Source organism: Arvicanthis niloticus, chromosome 10 (genome assembly GCF_011762505.2).
Source record: "Arvicanthis niloticus isolate mArvNil1 chromosome 10, mArvNil1.pat.X, whole genome shotgun sequence".
NCBI classification, from domain to species: Eukaryota; Metazoa; Chordata; class Mammalia; order Rodentia; family Muridae; genus Arvicanthis; species Arvicanthis niloticus.
Genome location: NC_047667.1, coordinates 72,987,068 through 73,008,469, shown reverse-complemented (window position 1 = coordinate 73,008,469; position 21,402 = coordinate 72,987,068). Strand labels below are relative to the sequence as shown.

At 41.0% G+C, this 21,402-nt stretch overlaps 1 protein-coding gene across 1 annotated transcript; it reads left to right on the top strand.

Moving 5' to 3' along the window:
- Window positions 1-108: 108 nt before the first annotated feature.
- On the top strand, window positions 109-19,434 carry Serpinb11 (serpin family B member 11). The gene is made up of 8 exons (XM_034513207.2): window positions 109-316; window positions 6,963-7,147; window positions 8,433-8,492; window positions 9,799-9,918; window positions 12,171-12,288; window positions 15,641-15,783; window positions 16,403-16,558; window positions 18,570-19,434. Exons 2-8 carry the CDS (start codon window positions 6,980-6,982, stop codon window positions 18,969-18,971), a joined length of 1,167 nt encoding a protein of 388 aa, XP_034369098.1. The 5' UTR covers window positions 109-316; window positions 6,963-6,979; the 3' UTR covers window positions 18,972-19,434.
- The last annotated feature ends 1,968 nt before the right edge of the window (window positions 19,435-21,402 follow it).

Here is a 21,402-nt window from a genome sequence, read left to right as displayed (position 1 = left end):
TGGAAAGATAGCTGGATTTCCTTCAGTGGAAGTTGGGTTTGTTGATGATTCTTTGTTCGTAAAGCAGGAGGAGAATAATAAGTACAGTGTGATCCAGAAAGCACTCTTCATTGGTAATTCTTCCAAAGCCACTATAAGGCCTTCTGAGGGACTTCCTTCTTGGAGCTGTACTTCCTGCCCAGCAGGTGGAGAGCTGAATCATAACAACACAGTGGAAAGGGAGGAGCAAAAAGTGAAGGCTTATATTTCCTTTGGAGGGACACAGCTCCAGTCAAACCTGCTAAACTGTTCCCATCACCATCAGAAAGCAACAAAGGTAAAGAGAAATCTTTCTGTACTTTATGAGTAGAATTGTTGTCAGAGGGCGACAAATAAGAGTAAAATATGACACTTGACAAGTGTGTAATGAGTCAGATGAGGGGTAGCTTATTATTTAACTGAATGCGGCTCTTCTCTGCCCTTTTAATAAGGTTATTAGCATATTTGAATAGCATTGAAAATGCGCATCATAAAACCATTAATTCAGCTATGTTTCACTAATCTGATTGTTTTAGGGAAAATTATGATTATATTTTTATTTATATTAATTCTAATTCTTTAGATAAGTATTATCGCTTTGTCTCTGTGATATTTCTCTGTGTGTGCATATGGAAGTGTGTGTATGTGTGTCTGTGTGCATGTGTGTGGGGGGGTAAATTTCTCTCTGAGTGTGTATGTCTGTGTGTGTTTGTGTCTATCTGTAAATTCCTCTCTCTCTGTGTGTGTCTTTCTCTGTTTATGTATCTCTCTCTCTCCCTCTCTCTCTCTCTCTCTCTCCCTCTCTCTCCCTCTCTCTCCCTCTCTCTCTCCCTCTCTCTTCCTCTCTCTCTCCCTATCTATCTCCCTCTCTCCCCCCTCTCTCCTTCTCCCCTTCTCCCCCTCCCCCCTCCCCTTTTCCCTCTCCCTCTTCTTCTCCATCCTTTCCCTCTTTCTCTTTGTCTCTGTAGGTTGAGGGGTCTGTGTCTGTGGGTTTTTCTCTGTGTATGTGTGTGTTTCTTTGTGCCTGTGTCTGTGAGTTTCTCTGTGTGCACTTTTACCAGGCAGTGTCCTGATGGTAATAAGCTGAGCTCTTTGTCATATATGTGCTCTGAAAGAGCTGACCAAGACTTTGTGTCTCTGCACAGTCCTATGTCTAATACATGCTCCTCTCCTGACATTTCCTGAATAAAACCATCTCTTCTTGAACCATCTCTTCTCTTCATTTTTCTTTTAAACCTAAAAAGGACAAGAAGGTCAGGAATCTTTCTTTGCTTCCTTTTCTCCCACAGCTACCTTTAGATTACACCTTCCACTTTCCTGGCAGATGTTTCTTGTCCTAAAATTCAGGCAGGAAAGTACAGAGATGTTCAAGGAAGCTTTCTAAAATTCTCTCCTTCTTTTCAAATTCCACTGCATCATCTTCGTGAAGCTCCTGGCTTTCCCTCTGCAGATCAGTTTGGTCATGATGGGATCTATACATGTTTTTCAGGATTCATATGCTTTTACCCAGTGTGTTCTTTTTTGTGTAAATTAACCGGCCAGTCTTCATTCCTGTAGAAGTGATAAAATATTCAGTGTTATTTTCTCTAGTATATATTTGTTCTGGGCAAACATGAAAACATTGATAAGTTCATAAATTTATTTTTCTTCCCTCAAGAAATGATAATTCTAGTGATAAAACCCATATTCACCTGGCCAAAATCTGTAATTCAGCCACACATTATTTTGTTTATGCAAAGACAATCACCCAGATGTAGAAAAAATGTCAGTAAAGGCTAGAGCATAAAATTAATTGAGTGCAATTTTGAAACTATAACTGTTGTAAAAGATTTGTGTTTATTGCTATAAAGGTAGAGTTCTAGAGAATTAACTGAGATTATAGACATCTTGAATGCTGCATTATAAACCTGTGGACAACAAAGCTCATGACATTATGTAATTATAAATTTCCAACATCTTTAAAAATATGAACTTAGCACTTTTGTTCCTTGTATGGTGTGCAGCCAGATTCAGCTGTGAGGTCAGGCAAGCTGTACTGTTTACATACTCTTATCTGTTGAAGTTAGCTGCCAATGCTGTTGCATTATTTAATAGCACGTGGCAGTGATTGGGAGAAGCAGGAGGCTCAGGAAAGATGGACCACAATTCCAGTCCTAGCAGTGTACAATCTCTCAAGCTCCCAATGCATCCTCTGCAGAACTGCAGAGGCATAGCTCACCCTTGAAGACTAAAGACTTTGAATCCTGCACATATAGTACTCGGTGTGTATGTGGAACTGTGATCCAATCACTTATCTCAAAGGCATTTTAGTGTGGATGTGTAAACAGGGCATATGAAGACATTGTTCACAGCACTTCCTATGATGTTGTGATGTAGGTGCTATTGAAGAGTCAGTCCCGGGGAGTAAGTAGGCTAACATATGACGAAAATACAAGAATTCCCTAGCAGAAGTGTTATATCTGGAGCAACATGTATACATCCCAAATATATTGTACTAATGAAGAATAAACCACTTAACAGAAGATTGTTTATGAAAGCCAAATGTATATCACCCAACAAATTGATATTTTACAAGAACAGATACAAATAAAGGGTATCATCTAAAGAAATTAAAAAGTATGGTCTGAGATTAGGGTAAAAGAGAGTGAATTAGCTTAAAGTGGTGAGTGAAGAGGAGAGGAACCTGTGTAGTCCCAGAATGCTGCCTCCCAGGGGCAGAGGTTTGATGCTTTGAGCTTTTCTGTTCACGATTATAAAGAAAGAAATAGTCAGAATTTTAAAATTACAGAACACAGTAAGTAATACCCCACTGTATTTTAAAGTCTTTTAAGAAGCCTAGTAATTGCAGGGTTCAGTGACTGCTTTATAATCAAAATGGCATAAATTTAAAAAATTACATTTACTTGAAATTACATCCTAGAATGATTTCACCTAGTAACTCCACCCAGTACAGAGCAGAGTATATATGGAGAGAGGCCAGCTTGGATGGACCTCAGTATTGGGTGGACTTTTATCATTAAGATTACCAAATAAGTGTTTTCCAAGGACACTACTATAGATGTTATGGAGAGATGTATTAAGATTAAGCTGAAGGACAGAACCTTGCTCTGAAGACTTGGGCTGCACAGTGACACGAGTTCAGCAAAGCCCCCTGAAATATTTTTGTTTAAAAAAAAAATCAAAAGGAAAGTCGCATCTAGCTCAGGCTTGGCTCTAGTGCGCCATGCTGGGTGGGGTCAGAACTAAAACACAGAGCAGCTAGTGCACGGGACTGAATTTAGTGTGACCATTGGTAATTGCAGGATGAGGTGGTGAGCATCACTGAGTAAATGCCATGGCTCACTGTTTTGAAAGTTCACGGGTGACACATTTCCTTTTGCTTCTCGGTTGGTTGCCTGACAGCATGTGGTTGAGCCACAGGCACCCCTCCCTCTCTCAGACCTGAGGACCATGTGCCCTCAGTTCTTTATGACAGAACACAAAACACTGAGCTTTGAAAGGGAGCATGACATACATTCCTAAATCAGTGACACACTAGGTCACACCCCAGAGAATACACCTCTGATGAGCTCAGGTCAAATGGGCATGGCTGAAAACACACGGTAGTGACTACAGTCAATGGACAGAAGCAGGGAGGAATACTGGTTTGCTACACTGTCCTAGGGAACATGTGCTTAGCCTAGGGTTCTAAAAACATGTGGAACTATATGTGAGAGATAAGAGGTAAAAGAATGAAGTGTTTTCAGATCTGTGAGGGTCTAACTAAAATGCATAGATGCATTAGAAAACTATGAGTTTTCGTAAGTGGCCCTGTTGATCTTAGAGGACAAGTAGGCATAAACAGATTTCCTGAAGTAAGCAGTCATGCTTTTAGCTGCAAGTAGCCACAGAAGACTCAACTAAAGCCTTTCATTTACAAAGCAAGAAAAGCTGTTATAAGACATGACAAGAAATGCCATGTTAATCCACCCACTCAGGTGTGAGTCATTAAGGACTCAAATTTCCCTCCTCTTTCTTCTCTGGCACACTGGGTTTTCTCTTTGACTAGTTAGTTACCTCATGGTCATGCAAAGCTATTCTAATGGTAGCCACATGGAGACAGCGCAGCTCTGAAAAAGCAGATTCTCCTAAGGGTCTCTTATTGACATTTTTCCAGAGAAAAGATTTCCTTAGCAAGGATTCCAGAACTTTCTGAGTTCTAAGCCACCCACTGACAAGGAATGCAGAATTGTTTTAATTGGTTTAGGCAATTAAGACTTACCTCTTGGGACCGGAAGTTTAAAATCTTCTCTTTAGCACACATGGAATCTATTCACAGCCAGCTCTCTTGCTGGCTGCTGGGTAATTAACATTTAAAATGTGCTATCCAGAAACCAGGGGAGGGGAGGCAGAACAGTAAGCAGAGAATCAGAAAAAATCAGAAAGGAGGGCAGATGGGAAGAAGGTCACAGATGGTCTATGCTAACTAGATTACCTGGTAGCTCAACTCCATAAGAGCTCTCTGGGCAGTCTGACTTCTCAGTGGGGTATGTTTGCTTCTAAAGGCAAGTCTTACTTGTCTCTAGCCCCACTTTGCATGCTGTTTGGGTTCCCACTTTGTTTTCTGGATCTATATTTTTTTTTTCTGCATGTTGGTCTCTTTTCAACACTTTGTTTTTCTCATGGATATTCTGCCTATTTGCACATTCCTGGCAAACTCTCCTACTCTCCAGCAGAAGCAGACTGTGCTTCTCAGGGTAGATCTGCTTCCCTCCTCTGCACTTCCACTGACTTCTGTGCATATCTGTATGTTGCTGGACTTACTGGATTAAAATCCCATCTCTTCACATATGTTTATGAGGGGCATCTATATGTCCATCAGTGAGAATAAAAGGGAATCCATGATTTGATGGAGCCAGACATCTAGGGAGTCGATCAGATAAAATAAGCGGCATGTTTAGTGAATCAGGTGATATGTTCTAGGAAGATACACTGAAGAGCTATGATGTAGGGATGTGGCTAGGTTTTCAAAGGGAATGGCCAGGGAAAGGCTTACTGATGCAGTGTATTCCTGAAGAGAAAAAGAGTGAGCCTTCGGAGAACTGGTGGAAAGAACAGCTCAGAGGAAGGATAACCAATGTAGACAGCCCGAGATGGACATGCTTAGCATACTGGATGAGAGGAAAATCTAAAGTATTGAGAGTCAGTGCAGTATAGCAGAGATGAAGCCTGAGAAGGCCAGAGTCAGGTCAGGGAACTGCCATGCTGGTTATGGTTATGGTTATTGGCTTCTCTTTGAGAATGGTACGGTACTGAAGATGCTGAGTACAGAGGAACAGGGCATCTGACCTTTAAGTAACACCACTCTTGCCTCTCAAGAAAACACAACAGGGGACATAAAAAAATGAAGATGGTAACTAGGTGTTGCAATATTGTCAGGAGGGAGGAGGAAAGCTTTGACTAAAGTGGTAAAATCAGAAAGAGTGACAGTATTTTTAAAAGTAGAGGAAAAAGATATTTTCATAGACTGAAGGGGAATAAGAGTGAGAAAGTATTAAAGAAGAACCTCCAGGTTACTAGGCTGAAAACTGGGAAAGTGGAACCGGAAGTTCTGCAAATGAGGAAAGCCATGATGGAGGAGGCAGTGTGGAGGGCCGAGGAGCCAAGCCTTCCTCTCCATCATGTCAGATCTGAAGGACCCCTCAGGGCTGTAAGTGAAGATATCAAGTATGTGGTTGTATATGTCTGTCTGGAATTGAGGAGTAGCATAAATTCAAAACAAAGTCAGAATTTTTTTTTTTTTTGTGCTGTAACCAAACATCTGGGGAAACAAATGTAAATGTAAGAAAAGGTTCTACTTAGCTTGTAGTTTCAGAAAGCTCATTCTAACATAGTGAAGGAATGATAGAATAGAACACATTATAGAGGGAACAAAGAAGAGGCAGAGAGTGAGAGAGAAGGAGAGGGAGAAGAAAAGGGAGAGGAAGAGGGACAGGGAGAGGGAAAGAGAGAGGGGCAGGAGAAGGAGAGGAACAGGGAGAGGGACAGGGACAGGGAGAGGGCGAGGGAGAGGGACAGGGACAGGGGCAAGGAGAGAAAATGAATAGCTCCAAGTACATAAACCTAGTAATATCATTTTTCCAGACAGATTCTACCTAACATTCCCAGAACCTCTCAAAATAGTTTCACCAGCTTGAGACCAGCTATTCAGTTCATGGGCCTATGGGGCACATTTTATACTTGAATTCTAGCTAGGACCTATCAGGGTGTTGGTGAGAAGTGAACCTGAGTGGGATGAGGCCACCTAGGGTGTGGGTGTAAAGGCAGATAAGACTCAGGTCTGAAGTTTGATGAGTTATGATAAACAGTTGCTAGCAACGGAGAAAGATCCTGAATCTGAGACTGAGGGGTTACCCAGGAGGCAGACAGTGGAGTAAGACTGACTACCAGGAAGACAAAGCAAAGAAGTGTTTGTTGACAACGAACCCTGTGAAGAATGAAGTCTCTTTGTTGTCAGGAACTACACTTGATGCTTGCTGTTTCTGTAGCTCCATTCTTCCTGGTGCTCCATCAGTGTCTGTAGGATTAGATTTTCCTTCCCCATATGCTCTTTCCCTAAAACAACACACACTGAAGCATCAACCTTTTTTTCTCTAAGGTTTTTCCTTTTCTGTTTCTCCCCTGATATGGCTCTGACTGGGTCACCTTCCTAGCTTTTCTTCACATTCTTGGAAGAGTACCAAGAAGGGGATAAAACTGGCAGGTGGCAGGTTGTTTCTGTGAAACTGAGTGGAGAGCCGATACCCTTCTCCTGTGAGGTTCTGAACAGGGGCAGTTTGGTGGGAAAACAATGGTTTGTCTGAGTCTTCAAAGCGTAAGCATTTACACATACTCCAGGAAAAGAGGTATTCTAAAGCATAGAAAGTAAGCACACAAGGACTGAAGTCTCTCTGCTCTACTTGTAGGCATTGTTTGGGAGAAAATGGATCCCATCACCACAGCAAATACTGAATTTTGCCTTGATGTGTACAAAGAGCTGAGCAGTAGCAACGTGGGAAACAACGTCTTCTTTTCTCCATTCACTACGTTTTATGCTTTAAGCATGCTTCTCCTGGGTGCCAGGGGGAAGAGCGCAGAGCAAATGGAAAAGGTAACACGAAGCTAAACACCCCAAGAAACCAGACATTTGTCATGTGCTCCTCCTTGTCTGATAAACCTCAGCCATTTTCATTAAAAAAAAATATGTTGTGTAATGAAAAGGCATGCTTAGATGTTTGTTAGAAAGGCACAAGTTTTAAATAGTGGAGTGTAATATAAATCAGTGCAGTACATATAGATGCTTTTATATCAAATACATTTCTTTAGTAACTTTTTCAATTTTTCCATAACTTATTTTTTATTTGCATTGCATCCCAATAGTAGCCCCTTCCCTTCTCTCCTCCCAGTGCTACCCTTGCAAATCTTTTCCCTATTACTCTTCCCCTTCTCTTCAGAGAAGGGGATGCCCCAGTTGGGTACCACCTCACCCTGGGACATCTAGTCCCATCAGGACCAAGAACCTCCTCTCCCACTGAGGCCCAACCAGGCAGTCCAGGTAGGGGAAAGTGATCCAATGGTAGGCAACAAAGTCAGAAACATCCCCCACTTCAATTGTTAGGGATGCCATATGAAGATCGAGCTGGACATCTGCTACAAGCATGTAGGGGACCTAGATCCAGCCCCTCTATTATCACTTCTAATGCTATTATTTTGGCAATTTGAACATAATAGAGAATACATGTTTGGTACTATTCTTTTGATCTAAAATTTTAAACCAAAAACCACTATAAGATTTTAAATACATTTTAAAAAAGGAATTTATTACCAAATGTATTCATGCCAACCCTGTTAGCAGGCAGAGGTTGTTATTCCCATTTTACATCCAGAGGAATGGTGACATGTCACATGACCCTGGCTGCAAGATCTTTCCAATCTATGGATTTCTCTTATTCCGAATGTCTAGAAAATATCTCTTGATAATTCTTAGTATAGTTGCTTGTCTTGCTGTTACTTTACTGGGAAACTGCTATGTTTCCAGGGCTTTCCATGAGCTGTGCTCTAGTAAAGGCCTGAAGAGTAGGAAGAAGGCTGAGTGGCCTGCCATAATAGAGTTCTGCTCCTAGAACCTGGTAAACTGTGGACTGGGGGTAAGGGTGCTTGTCACTTCTTGTCTAAGTTTTTCAAACATTAAACGAAGGTGATAGAGTTTACCTGTGCAGTTGTCAGGACGGTTAGGTAAGAGACCGCAGGACTTAACTCAGGACCTTGAACATAATAGTATTCGATGTTATTTATTGATACTGGTCTTGACCAGATATAGAAGTATGAATACAGCTCTCAGATTTAATAGATCATATATTACTTTTGAGGCCAGTTGATCTCTTTTATTTTCTCAGGTACTCCACTATGACAACTTTTCAGGATTCTTAAAAGCAAGGATGAAAAATTCTACTGAGGTATGTGGCTATCAGTGCTTCTATCCATATGAAGTACTCTCAGCATTACACACCAAGAAGCTATCCACCAGTCTGGATGAGTGGAGCTCTCTCTTGGGGCCAGAAGGAAGCCAGCTGTGTCCTAGAGTCATTTGTTAACAGTCCCAATAATTATGGAAGAGTGTTGAATTTAGCCCAGGGTGATAAAGATAAAGCCTCTCTATACTGTCTTTCAATCTGACCATTGTCATTCAGACTGTTTTGTTCTGTGCCCTAGTCTGCTGTTGATGCTGCCAGTTTCACCAGGCACTGTTGTTTTGTCATTCTACTGAGAGTCACTGAGAAATGACTGGCTTTTAATTACATGCTGTCCCTGATACAGCCCCATCCACATGCTCTGAGACAATGGTACCTAGTTATTCTCAAAGGGGTATTTACTCATTTACAGAGAATTCTCTCAAGATAGTATTTTTAGTAGTTCATGGGTATATGGATAAATACACACAGATAGAGACATAGACATAGGCTCATTCACAGACACATAAACAGACATAACTGAAACCTCAGAAACCCTACTTATTAAGAACCATTATTCAGGAAATGTAGTCATTGCATTTTTGGCATCTATGAATTCTTAATCATTATTCATATGTATTACGGTTACGAACTTAGCAGAACTGCTACTGCATAGAATAAACGAATGTACTAAATCTTGTTAGTTAAGGTTAAAGTATTGGTTTAAGTAGTCATTCAGAAAATGAGACCTTGCTTGGGTGTGTTGATTCATACCTGCAATCTCAGCACTTAGGAGGCAGAGGCCAGAATATTGTTGCCAAGTTCAATGATGGACTGATATACATAATGAGTTTGAGTTTCTAGCAACACCATTCCCTAGTTAGGAAGAAAGGGTCAACAGGAATCTAAGAGGGACAAGATGGTAATGTAGAAGAAAATATGACCACAGTGCATAGAACACACACACACACACACACACTACAGGTAACAAACTGTCAAAAATATAAAAGAAAAGACCAAGCATCGAAAATAGAAATATAAATATGCAGACAGTAGCAAAAATTGCATTAGAATCTCTTTGTCTATGAAAACTTATGCTTTTGAATTAAACTATTAGGATCAGCAGGTAAGTACACATGAGCTTGCATGGTTGACTGAGATCATTTTGCTAAGGGAAATCAAATTCATCTTGTGTTCACTCTGTCTATTGGAAGGCAAATCTTTTGCTCTGCAGATATTGTACTTTTTATTATTTCTAACTCTTCAGTGGCCAGAAAGCAATCATGTGTCTTCTCTGTTCATCACTCCTTAGTGCAGCCAAGGTGGAAGGATGCATCCTGAGTTCAGAGCCCTGGTATCCCACATTAACCAACAGAACTCCCTCAGCATCGCTAATAGAATCTATGGGACGAAGGCAATAGCATTCCACAAGGTGAGCACACATGGCACCCTCTGAATTCATATAGAAGATCAAGAGAGAGTGAGCAGAGCTCATGATATTCTTACAATGTTGAATTTGAGCTTAGAGTTTCCAAGACATGGCTTTATCAAAAGTCTCACTTAGAGTTCTGTAATATCACATGAAACTTCCTTTCTCTGCCAAATCCCTAAAGCTGTACAAGAACTAAGGTCAGAGGTGAAGCACAAAATGAAGGCATTTGCAAGGGTTGCCCTTTGAGGATGAGAAGAAAGGTGAAATACATTTCTGATTTTTAGCAATGGCCTTGGACTGTAGACTATCAAGAGGTAGTTGACAGCACATTCAATATGAGCCAAGAGATGAGAGGTTTCCTTCCACTTACATACATGACTTTGGGTAAGTAATTTCTCTCCTTAAAATAAGAGGATTAGATATTTTTCTAGCTCCAAAATTAGAGATGGGTTTCAGCTCTTACCAGCAGCACTGAAGTGTGGAGTTTCACTGAATGTTTGCTTAATCTCCAGCACCAGTCACTTCTGAGTTCATCACAATGAAGTGTCATACAATTGTTTTATTGTGCTGTGTCATAGACACAAAATTTCCACAAATACTAGAGACTATAAAACATAAAACATGGGCCAAGGACAAGGAAGTGGGCTTCAGGCAGGAATCTGACATAATGCTAGAACAAAGAAGTAATTTCAGGCAGGAATCTAAATTTTAGGCTAGAACAAGGAAGTAGGCTCCAGACATGAAAATAACTTTGGGCTAGGACAGGGAAGTTGGCTCAGATATTTTGGTCATCCTGATAATCCCCTAGAAACAGTGATCAAGGGAATGTTCATGGAATTTTGTTTATTGCCTTGCTTGTTCTTTGACTATTTGTGTTTATTGTCTTGCTTGTTCCTTGACTATTTGCATCTATTGTATTGCTACTTCCTCAATCTAGAACTGACCTTAATACTTGCATGTAATTAAAATGGTATAAAAGCAAAAAGGATAAAGGGGAATGGAATAGAGGGGTTTTTAGGGAGGAGAAATGGGGAAAGGGGAAGGCATCTGAAATGTAAATAAATAAAACATCCAATTAAAAATGAATAAATAAATATAGAAAAAACATAAAATAGATTCTAAAAATTCTAGTTGACAAAGGTCACAGAGATAATTATCCTGACATGACTGACATGAAATGCTGTTGTCCTTGGTTCATCTCTGTTTGACTGGGATTGCTGAAGTGTTGAGAAGAAGCCTCAAATTTCTGTTTGTCTTTCCCAGTCTGGTTGCTTAAGCTGTCATGGATATAACACATCTCTGATAGAATTTTTGCACTTGAGGTGGGTGGACCACCTTGGTCCTGCAGATATTCTAAGAGCTTTTTACTCTGACAGAAGCTCACAATGTGCTCTGTTGAGTGCCTGTGGTGATGGAAGTCACGGAATGTGTCCTTTGAGCTGCTATACTTTTTTTTTTTTTCTTTGCCTCTTTCAAACAGTGACTCAGACACGGGAGTAGATAAGTATTGATTTGGAATGGTGGTTTTGAATTTTTCTGGAGGAAAGAAGGCAGCCATTTAGCCACTATACTTAACAAGTTTTCTTGTAAGACTCTTGTTCTTTACTTTGAAGAGGAAAACATAGGGACAAGCAAAAAGAGTGCCCAGTGCCCATTGTATGAAATTCATCATTTTGACTTGAATGCACTGCTGTAAGAAAGCCTGTGATATAACGAGAAAACAAATGTTTATGGACATTTTTTTTATTTTTGCAAATCCTTGGATTTAAAGACAAGTGTTCACAGATATTATTCCACTTTAGCTTAGGACAGGAGCAGATTTTTGTTTCTGTGTTAGGACTTTAGAACATTCTAAACTGTAAGGGTTTTATGTGTGTGTCTGTGTGTGTATGTGTGTGTGTGTTGCTGCAGGAGTACCTGAAGCACACATGTGTATATGGAAGTCAGAGGACAGCTTTGTGTGTCAGTTTTTTCTTTCCATTTTTTTCTAAAACGAGGTCTTTTCCTTGTTGCTCACCACTGCTTATGGCCAGCTATCCTGCTTCAGGGATTCACCTGTCTCTGCTTTCCATCTCCTGTGGGAAAACTAGAGTTACAAGTGCATGCTGCCACACCTGACTTTTACATGGGTCTGGTGATGTGAACTCAGCTCCTCACACTTGCTTAGGAAGTGATTTACTCACTGTGCTGTCTGTTAAGACCCTTTCTTGCACTCTTTTTCCGCTGCCTCTCAATTGTCCTTTCTTTTACAGCAATACATAAGATGTTGTGAGAAACTGTACCAAGCCAAGCTGCAGACTGTTGATTTTGAACTATCTACAGAAGAGGCAAGGAAAAGTATTAATGCTTGGGTTGAGAATAAAACTAATGGTAAGGATGATTGTATGTGTGTGTACATGTATCTGTATGTGTACAAACTTTATGCTTCATTGGGAAACGTCTTGCCTTGCTATGATTACAAGGAAGCTGAAGTCAACTAGTATGAAGTCTATAAGGTGAAGACTAGTTGTCTTAGTTAGGGTTTTACTGCTGTGAACAGACACTGTTGGGCTTTGGTGACCACTTGGGCGTGGGTTCTGCGGATTGAGTTGTGGGTCCCGTGTCTGTCCCCTCCAGGCGGCTGGAGCTGGGGCTCAGAAAGGCAGAGGCATGGGAATTTGACTGTGCTCACTCCACACTGTGCTGGGCAGTTGGGCTGTGAGAAGCCACAGGGCTTCTCTCAGGGGTGGAAGAACACAGTCTGAGGTCCCATGGGGGCAGATCTCTTGGATTGGAGATCCCTGGCCAAGGCGGTTGGTCAGAACCACCTGGTCTTGAACTCTGGAGGTGCTCTGCCAGAATGAGACTCTTGGTCACTCCCTTGGCTGGATCATGGCTGGCTCAGCTATCTCTCTTGAGTTGGTGGAGAGGTTGTCAGTTGAAGACCTTCTCCACAGTTCCCCACAGTGGGCCCCAAAGAAAAGAGGTAGTCAGGGTCTTAAGATATAGTCGTAGGATATTTATTGTCATGGTGGAAAATGGATGAAGCTATACCCCGTGTTCTCAGGGCGGGCCTGAGCTTAAATACCTTTTGTAAAGAGGAGGGTCTAAGAAGAAATGCTTAATTGGCTATGCCCTCTGGCATTTAGGCATCTCATGAATATGGAGATGTCTTGAGGCTCTGCGGCCTGTGGTCAAGCCCTCTACTTGTGCTATGTGATCATGGCCACAAACCTCTCTTTGGGAGGGGCTGTAGAGGGCTGTGGCTATGTGAAAGCAGCCAGGGGTCCTGGGAGCAAGGCCAAACTGCTACCATCCTTGAGGGTCTCTGGGGTTCGAAGCCAACCTGACCAGGTACTCAGCTGCCTCTCACAGCCCACTGCCCCACACATGACCAAGGCAATTCTTACAAGGACAATATTTATTTTGGGCTGGCTACAGGTTCAGAGGTTCAGTCCACCATCATCAAAGCAGAAACATGGCAGTATCTAGGCAGATATGGTACAGGAGAAGGTGAGAGGAGTTCTACATCTTCATCTGTAGGCTGCTAGCAGAATACTCACTTCCAGGCAGCTAGGGTGAGGGTATTAAAATCCATGCCCACAGTAACACACCTACTCCAACAAGGCCACACCTCCTAACAGTGTCACTCCCTGGACCAAACGTACAAATAATCACACTAATATAAAGTCTAAATGCAATGAATAATTTAGAACATACTTAGGAATATATCTTACAATCATTTTTCCTATGCCAAGAGACTCTGGGAAAGAAATGAACACCCTTTCTATTTTAAAGAAATGTCATAAAGTTAGCAATTTTTATTAAAATTAATTCTCTCATTCATTCAGAAACATATTTTGAGCATCTTTGTATATCTATTGCTATAATATGATAGTTATGATGTAGCCTCAAGATTATAATGAAAATAAAACTCTTTATTAAGATTAGAGTTGGATGCTTGAGCCTACTTGTGCTTCCTATCAAGTGACAGGTTACATTACAAATTTCTAGGTCACAATGCACTGGAAGGCACTGGGGCAGCTGGATGCTTAGCATTGGCCAGAATATTTACAAAGCAGACAACTTCTAGTACCTTCCAAACACATTTCTGATTTCAAATATGCCTTTAAATTATCTTTATTACACACTACTTGTATTTGCTCTATACTAGTTCTCTATATACTTTGAAGGTAAATGACCCAGAATGGGGTGCATCTAGATGAGAAGTCAGGGTGACTATCAGTGTAATTCTAAATAGTCTTGTCTGTAGAGCAAATTTCAGGAAAGCCTTGTCTACACAACAACCTCTAAGTCAGCCTGGCTTGCACAGGACAGCCTGGTTTACACACTGAGTTCTAGGACAGCTGGGTCTAAACAGTGAGTCTCGGGACAGCCTAGTCTACAAAGTGAGTTCCAGAACAACCTGATGTAAACAGTGAACTTCAGAATAGCCTGCTCTACACAGTGAGTTCCAGGACAGCCTGGACTACAATGACCATTATGCAGACAACCCTTTTTAAATTCAGTGGGTCACATACACAAAGCAAGGAAACTAGGACAGGGACTTACTGTGTCTAAATGTCATTTCAGTGAGAATGGGAAACAGCTGGAAGGAGATTTGTAGGGTGAGAAAGAAAAAATTTTATTGCATATATGTATGAAGCTGCTAAGTAAGAAACAATTAAAAACCACTACTATAAACACAACAAAACAAGCAAACCATCAAAACAGTTAAACAAGCAGGGCTGGGAGGCAACATGTCAATACAGAGCTCATGCTTGTGCATGAGGACCTGTGTCTGATGCCCAGGAACATGTGTGGAAAAAGCTACGTGTGGCGATGCATGCCTGTAGTCTTCCTGCTGGAAAGCTGAGACAGGAAAAGTTCCAGGGCTGGGGCTGGCTCATCCAGAGTAACAGGGAGCTCCAGGTCAGTAGGAAACCTCATCTCAAGGAGGAAAGCAGAAAGCAGCTGAGGAGTGATGTTCACATTTTACCTCTGACTTCTACATGTCTACTCACACATGCACGTGCGCGTGAGTGAGCACACACACACACACACACACACACACACAATTAATTTAGTTAAAAAGTCCTTTCGTGTGTGTGTGTGTGTACACACACACACTCATGTGTCACAGTGCTCTTGTAGTGATCAGAGAACAGGAGTTTTCCATTTCCAGGTTCTCTTGATAGAACAGAAAGCTTGTGTAGTAAGTGCTTTTACCTTCTAAGCCCGGCGTTCTCAGCCTTCCTAAAGCTGTTCTTCCTAATACAGTTCTTCAGGTTGTGAACTGCACTATTTTAGGGACTATAAAGTTATTTTGTTGCTACTTCATAACTGTAACTTTGCTATGTTATAAATCATAATGTAACTAATATACAGGATATCTGATATGTGACCCCCCAAAGGGGTCGTGACCCACAGGTTGAGAACCACTGTACTAAGCTATCTTGTTCACCCGAGGGAGGGGGATCTTTTAAACGTAAGTATGGAAGTTAATACTGGACAATAATGTGTTAGATATGAATAGGTATAGGATAAACGGAGTCATCCCTAAGGCATTGCTTCCTAGACTTAGAAGTTCCTGTGACAGGGAAGATCTATAGTGAGGAATGGGGGTTCTTCCGGAACATCAAATTTAAAATTAGTGAAAAAATATGCAAATATCTATTATCAACAAGTTAATCCAAATAAAATATCTGTTCTTTTTTTGTTTGTTTGTTTGTTTTACTCCAAGGAAAAATCAAAAACTTATTTGAAAAGGGTACAATTGACCCATCCTCCGTCATGGTCCTAGTGAGTGCTATATATTTCAAGGGACAATGGCAAAATCAATTCCAGAAGACAGAGACGGCGAAAGCCCCCTTTCACATGAGTGTGGTAAGCATTTCATTTTCCAGACTTTTGACAAGGTTTTATAAAATGCAACATTAATTTAAGGACAGTTTAGAAAGATTTCATGAAAACATTGCTGTAGGTTGCTAATGGCTTTTCATTTTCAAAATGACAGTAACTTTCTCACTGGACATGAGACCGGACAGAGACTCCCTGAAGGAGTGGAAATCTTTTCCTTTCCTAGTGTTCAGCCCCTGAAGTCTTGATGTTTTGAAGTGTGGTTACTTCTTGTGGCAACTCATAAAGCTAGGCTTTTGTCCTAGAGAGTATACACATGGCTTAGGAGAGATATTGGGGGAGCCTGTCATTTGACTTCCCACATGAATCGTTTTAGCTAGAGACTAGTGTTCTAACTGAGAGACTCAAATAGTCTCCATACCCTTGTTGTTCTACAGTCTCCAACTTTGACTTATTTTAGGATTACAAAATTGATAACCTGAGCAAAGGAAAGCAATAAAAAAGTATAGCTAATATTTTATATTATTAACATTATGTTTTACAGTGATAACACAGATAATCATGTTAGAAAAATAAAGTATACTTACATATCCACTCACATGTTACAGTACAATTTAATTATAATCTTTTTTTTTTTTTTAAATAGGGTAAAAGTGCAGTTGTGGACATGATGTATCAGACTGGAAGATTTAAGCTGGCCTTCATAAAGGAGCCACAGATGCAAGTCCTTGAGCTTCCCTATGCCAACAACAAGCTAAGGATGATCATTCTGCTTCCTGTAGGCACAGCCAGTGTGAGCCAGGTAAAAGGCTGACAACGTCAGCTTGCAGCTAACATGTGTGTATGGTGTGTGCATGCATGCATACATGTGTGAGTGCATGTGTGCGTGTGTGTTTTCACTTTTTGTGGCCTGTGTTGTCTGTAGAGCCAACTGCTGCCTCATGACTAATCTTAGTGGTCTTTCCCCAGGAGCTGAGCACTAAGTATGATCCCTTCCCTTTAGTACTCAGGCAAGCCAAGTTCTTCATTCATTGCAAAGGTCATGTAGGTTCACCATGTTACACAATATAAATGATACATGTACTGCTCACGAGACACTTAGTGGACATTGTTCTGTAGTAATGAAATGCACTGCTGATCCCGGACCCTAGAAGTCTAACGAAGCCTTGTTACTCTAAGGGACAGTTTTCTGCTGTAACTATAGACATTCACAGGCTCACCATTTTTAACATCCTGAATTTGTAAGGAAATAACACCATAACCAGGAAGGAACGGAGCTAGGAACTAGTCATGAGTGAGTGGTAGCAGGAATTTGGGTTCAGTCTCTTCTTCCTGGTTGTAGCTGAAGGTTCTTAGCATCGAGAGACCTTGAAGGAAAGGTAGGCAGCATCTAACCCCAACGTATCCACCACCTAGCTGGCACCTCAAGATACACCATAAAACCAAGTTTCTTAGGTGAACAGCTATGCCTCTGGGAGCCTGCAGAGGCTGGTTTACACAGTAGAATGGCCACAGACAGAGTTAGCAAGTCAGCCAATGTCTAGGGCAGGGCTTACTAGCTTTAGTCATAAACAATTGGGACTGGTGTCTGGGAGGGGAGAGATGGGTGAAAGAGCTGGGTTGGGTTGTTTGCATTTGGCTTAGGGAGTGAGGTAGATGCCAGTTCAGAGGGAGCAGTAGTAAGAGAAGCTTAGCTGTTACTGTGGGAGCAGTATGCTTACAGTGTGGCCAATGCAGAGGGGAGTAAGGCCTTTGGGCTTTCTGGTCAGCTGGGGTAGAAGATGTTAAAGTCACTTAGCAATTTGGGAGCAGTTTAATCTTCACATAAAATCATGTGCAAAATAAAATAAATGTATAAATTAGAATGAGGAGGCTGGGGTGGTGTTCCTAGAGAATTATCTCCATGTGAGCTTCACCCGATACATAGAAGAGAGACAGGTAAAGTGAGGAGACCCTCCTGATCTGGGGAGAGCAGGGAGCACATGTAGCTGTGTGCTAAGTGTGATTCAGATGAGATATGCTTGGTTTTATTATAAGGAAACTTGGATTAGAACTGGTAAAAGATGATAAAAAGGATTCATTGACAGAAAATCTATCCTTATCTTATAATTTTGTATTATGAGAGTGGAAAAGTAATGAAATGGTTTAGACTGTGGAACAAGATGACAAGGAAAAGGACACAGTATGTCATTTGGTTCTGTAGAGGGTTGGCTAGAGAGTACCAGACACTCAAAGGTAGTATTTAAATAACAGACTAAAATGTAGAAGCTTGATGGTATGATGAGAAGTCAGTTTCTAGAACTATTTCAAAAACCTAAGTACATGTGTGGGAGTTGGGATGCCAGTCAGAATACTGCAGTAAGGCAAACACCATGCTCAGCTTCAGAAATAACATAACCAAGAGTAAAGGACATCAGGGAGATTGAAGTCATTAAAATTGGGACAGAGAGACATGGCATCTTAGAAGCCAAATGAGAACCAAGTTCATAAAGATGTTTCAGACAGTTGGATTGATCCAGGAAGCAGGTTTAAAATAATGCCAGGGGCAATAAGCAGTGATGTTTAGGAAAAGGCTAAATAGTGAGGGAATTCCAGACTATACACTGAGAAAGTCAGTGAGGGAATATAGAGGAGAAGTGGGCAACAGAAAAAGAACATATAGCTAGATACATACATAGATAGCACATGAGTATTAATGGTTGAAAAGCCAGCAATGAAGCTGAGCCATTCACAGTGGGAATTAGCAAAACGTCTGTTCTACACAGAGGTGATGTGTGTGGCTCACATGTGCTCATCTGTGTTTTGACTCTTAGATAGAAAAACACCTGAATGTGAAGCTGCTTCGAGAGTGGACCAACTCTTCTAACATGGTGGAAAGAGAAGTGGATGTCCACATCCCTAAATTCAGTCTTTCAGTAAAATATGACCTAGACACCCTATTGAAATCCCTAGGCATGAGGGACATCTTCAACGTGGGCAAAGCTGATCTCTCTGGAATGTCACCGGACAAGGGCCTGTATTTATCCAAGGTTGTTCACAAGTCATATGTGGATGTCAATGAAGAAGGCACGGAGGCGGCGGCATCCACTGGGGAGAACATCTCTGTGAAGAGACTCCCTGTCCCAGTCCAGTTTACAGCTAATTGCCCTTTCCTGTTCTTTATCTTGGATGAGTCTGACAATATTTTATTTGCTGGAAAGCTTGCTTCTCCATAGACAGAGCATTGTGGAGACCTCAGAAATAGCTAAGAAGTACAGGAGCAAAGGAGCTGACCATTTCCATCTCAGCCTTTGTTCATCTGCAAAGCAGGTCTACCATCACCTCAGACTGATCCTGTGAGCTAGTGAGCCTAAAACTCTAGCAGCCATGTTAAAAGATCCATCTATACCAGTGCTCTTCTGGATTTCATATCTTTGAGACCTTATCTGAGTACAGAGTGACATGACTGAGTTAGGAGAGAAGTTTATAAAGGGCTAGATGTGTTTGGTTATTCTATGAGTGAGATTGTGAATGAGTGATTGTTACAAATCAGATCAAGGGGTCTACTTTAGCTCAACTTTTAAATATTAATTTCCTGCATGCCTATGAATTTCAGCTCAAAATTCTACATGGATCATAATGAATGGACACAATGCTTTTATGCTTTGAAGATAAGAATAAACTATATCAGTTAATTAACTGAAGGGAGGAGTTTCTTATTCAGGAAACATTTCCCTCTCCCCTTTTCTTTCGTTTTCTAAAAACTGCTTTGACAATTTACATGTTCATAATGGATTTTGGTCACTTTTCATACCCCCTTACTACTTTCTCTTGTTCCCTTCCATCTTCCATGAAACCTTTCTTTTTTCCCATAATCTCTCCTCTTACACCGATTCTAGTTTGTGACCTACCAGGTTTAAATGAGGGTTGCTGGCATGAGTAAGTATGGGTGAGAGGTTGTTTACTGAAGGATGGGTAACTTATTAGAGACCACACTACTAAAGAAAATGGCACCCTTCTCCTGGTCATTATTGATTATCAGTAAGTTCCTCAAGAAGGGTATCTTTGCAGCCCTTTCTCCATTTGTGATGAAACACTGATGGGCTCAACTTTGTGCTTATTTTGGGCAAGTAACCATAGCTCCCAGGGCCTTCTGAGGGCAATGAGCATGCCATGTCCAGGATATACATTTCAGTGTCCCTCCTGGTGCTCCGACTCTTACCCTCTTTCTGCCCTGTCTTCTGCAATGCTTCCTGATTCTTGGAAGAGTATGATGCAGATGTCCTGTTTGGGGCTGAGCCCTCATAGCTATGTAGTCTCACTAGCTGTAATTTTCTGACCAAATCATTAATTGGTCAAGATATATAATACATTCTTTCCTCCTTTAAATATCAGAAATTCAGTGAATATAATTCTCAGAGAAACAAAAGATAGACTTTAGTTGAATGTTTCTACTTAGAGAGAGCTTCTATATTTTCACTAAAGATAACACAGAGCAATAACCAGATGACAGATGTCACTGTTCCGGGTTCTGACAGATAAAGCTGTGAAATGTAATGTCAGGTATATGTAATGTGGCTTTTCCTGAGGAGACTGGAACAAATATCCACCCCAGATCAGACACAGATGACAGAGCAAGGGAAAAATTCCACCAATGTCTAGCTTAGTTAACCAGTAGATGATTTATTAGGGTTTCTTAGAGAAATATGATGAGTTACTCAAAGGCAGCTGTATCAATAAAAAGCCCATGCCAAGGTGGTACTAGCTCATGAACACTATATCCCTGGACCTCCCTGCATGACACTGAGGCAGCTTGGCTGGTCGTTGATATATGATGGATATAGATAATGTATTGAGCGAGAACAAGAGAAAATAACTCATGCTATCTTTTAGCTTTAGAATGGGGAAAGACTTTCCTCTGTGAGGGGATCGAAGTCTATTTCCCCTTAAGGCCTTCAACTGATTACATGATTTCTACCCATTTGATGGAGATAATCGGCTTTACTCAATGTGTGCTATTTCGAATGTTAACCTTTTGTTAAGAATACCTTCACAGCAGCAGCATCCCAGCTGATGTTTGTCTGAATCACTGGGTCCTGGGACCCTGGCAAGTAGACTCACAAAATTTAAAAAGTCGTTGGGATTGTAGCCTCTGTAGTTAAGATCACTTGCTGCTCTTTCAGAGGTTATTACTTCAATTCTAAGCATCCAAGCTCGGTAGCCGACAGGTAGGAGAGACTCTTTGTCACCTATACATTGATAGAGGATTAATATCAAGAATGTATAAAGAACAAAAACTCCAAAGAATTAAGAAAACAAAAAGATCCAATTAAAAGTGAGCTATGTATCTGAAAAGAGAATTCTAAGTAGAAAAAATAAAAAGGCTAAGAAATTTCTCAAAAGTGTTTATCATCCTCATCAGCCAGGGAGTTTTCACCTCACCCGAGTCAGAATGGCTAAGATCGACAACATAAGTGGCAACAGATCCTGGTGCGAATGTGGGTGAAGGCAACCCTCATTTACTGTTGGGGAGACTGTCAGCTGGGTCAGCCACTCAAGAAATCAGTGTGGAAAGTTCCCAAGAATCTAACTATAAATTTATTATATGATCCAGAACTTGATGTCTTGCTCTCCAGACACTTGCTTAACTATGGTCATAGCCAATCT

Coding starts and splice junctions, on each gene's coding strand:
- Serpinb11 (XM_034513207.2), top strand. CDS start 6,980: ATGGATCCCATCACCACAGCAAATACTGAATTTTGCCTTGATGTGTAC. Junction 9,919..12,170: donor AGGCAATAGCATTCCACAAG/GTGAGCACACAT, acceptor TTTCTTTTACAG/CAATACATAAGATGTTGTGA. Junction 16,559..18,569: donor GCACAGCCAGTGTGAGCCAG/GTAAAAGGCTGA, acceptor TTTGACTCTTAG/ATAGAAAAACACCTGAATGT.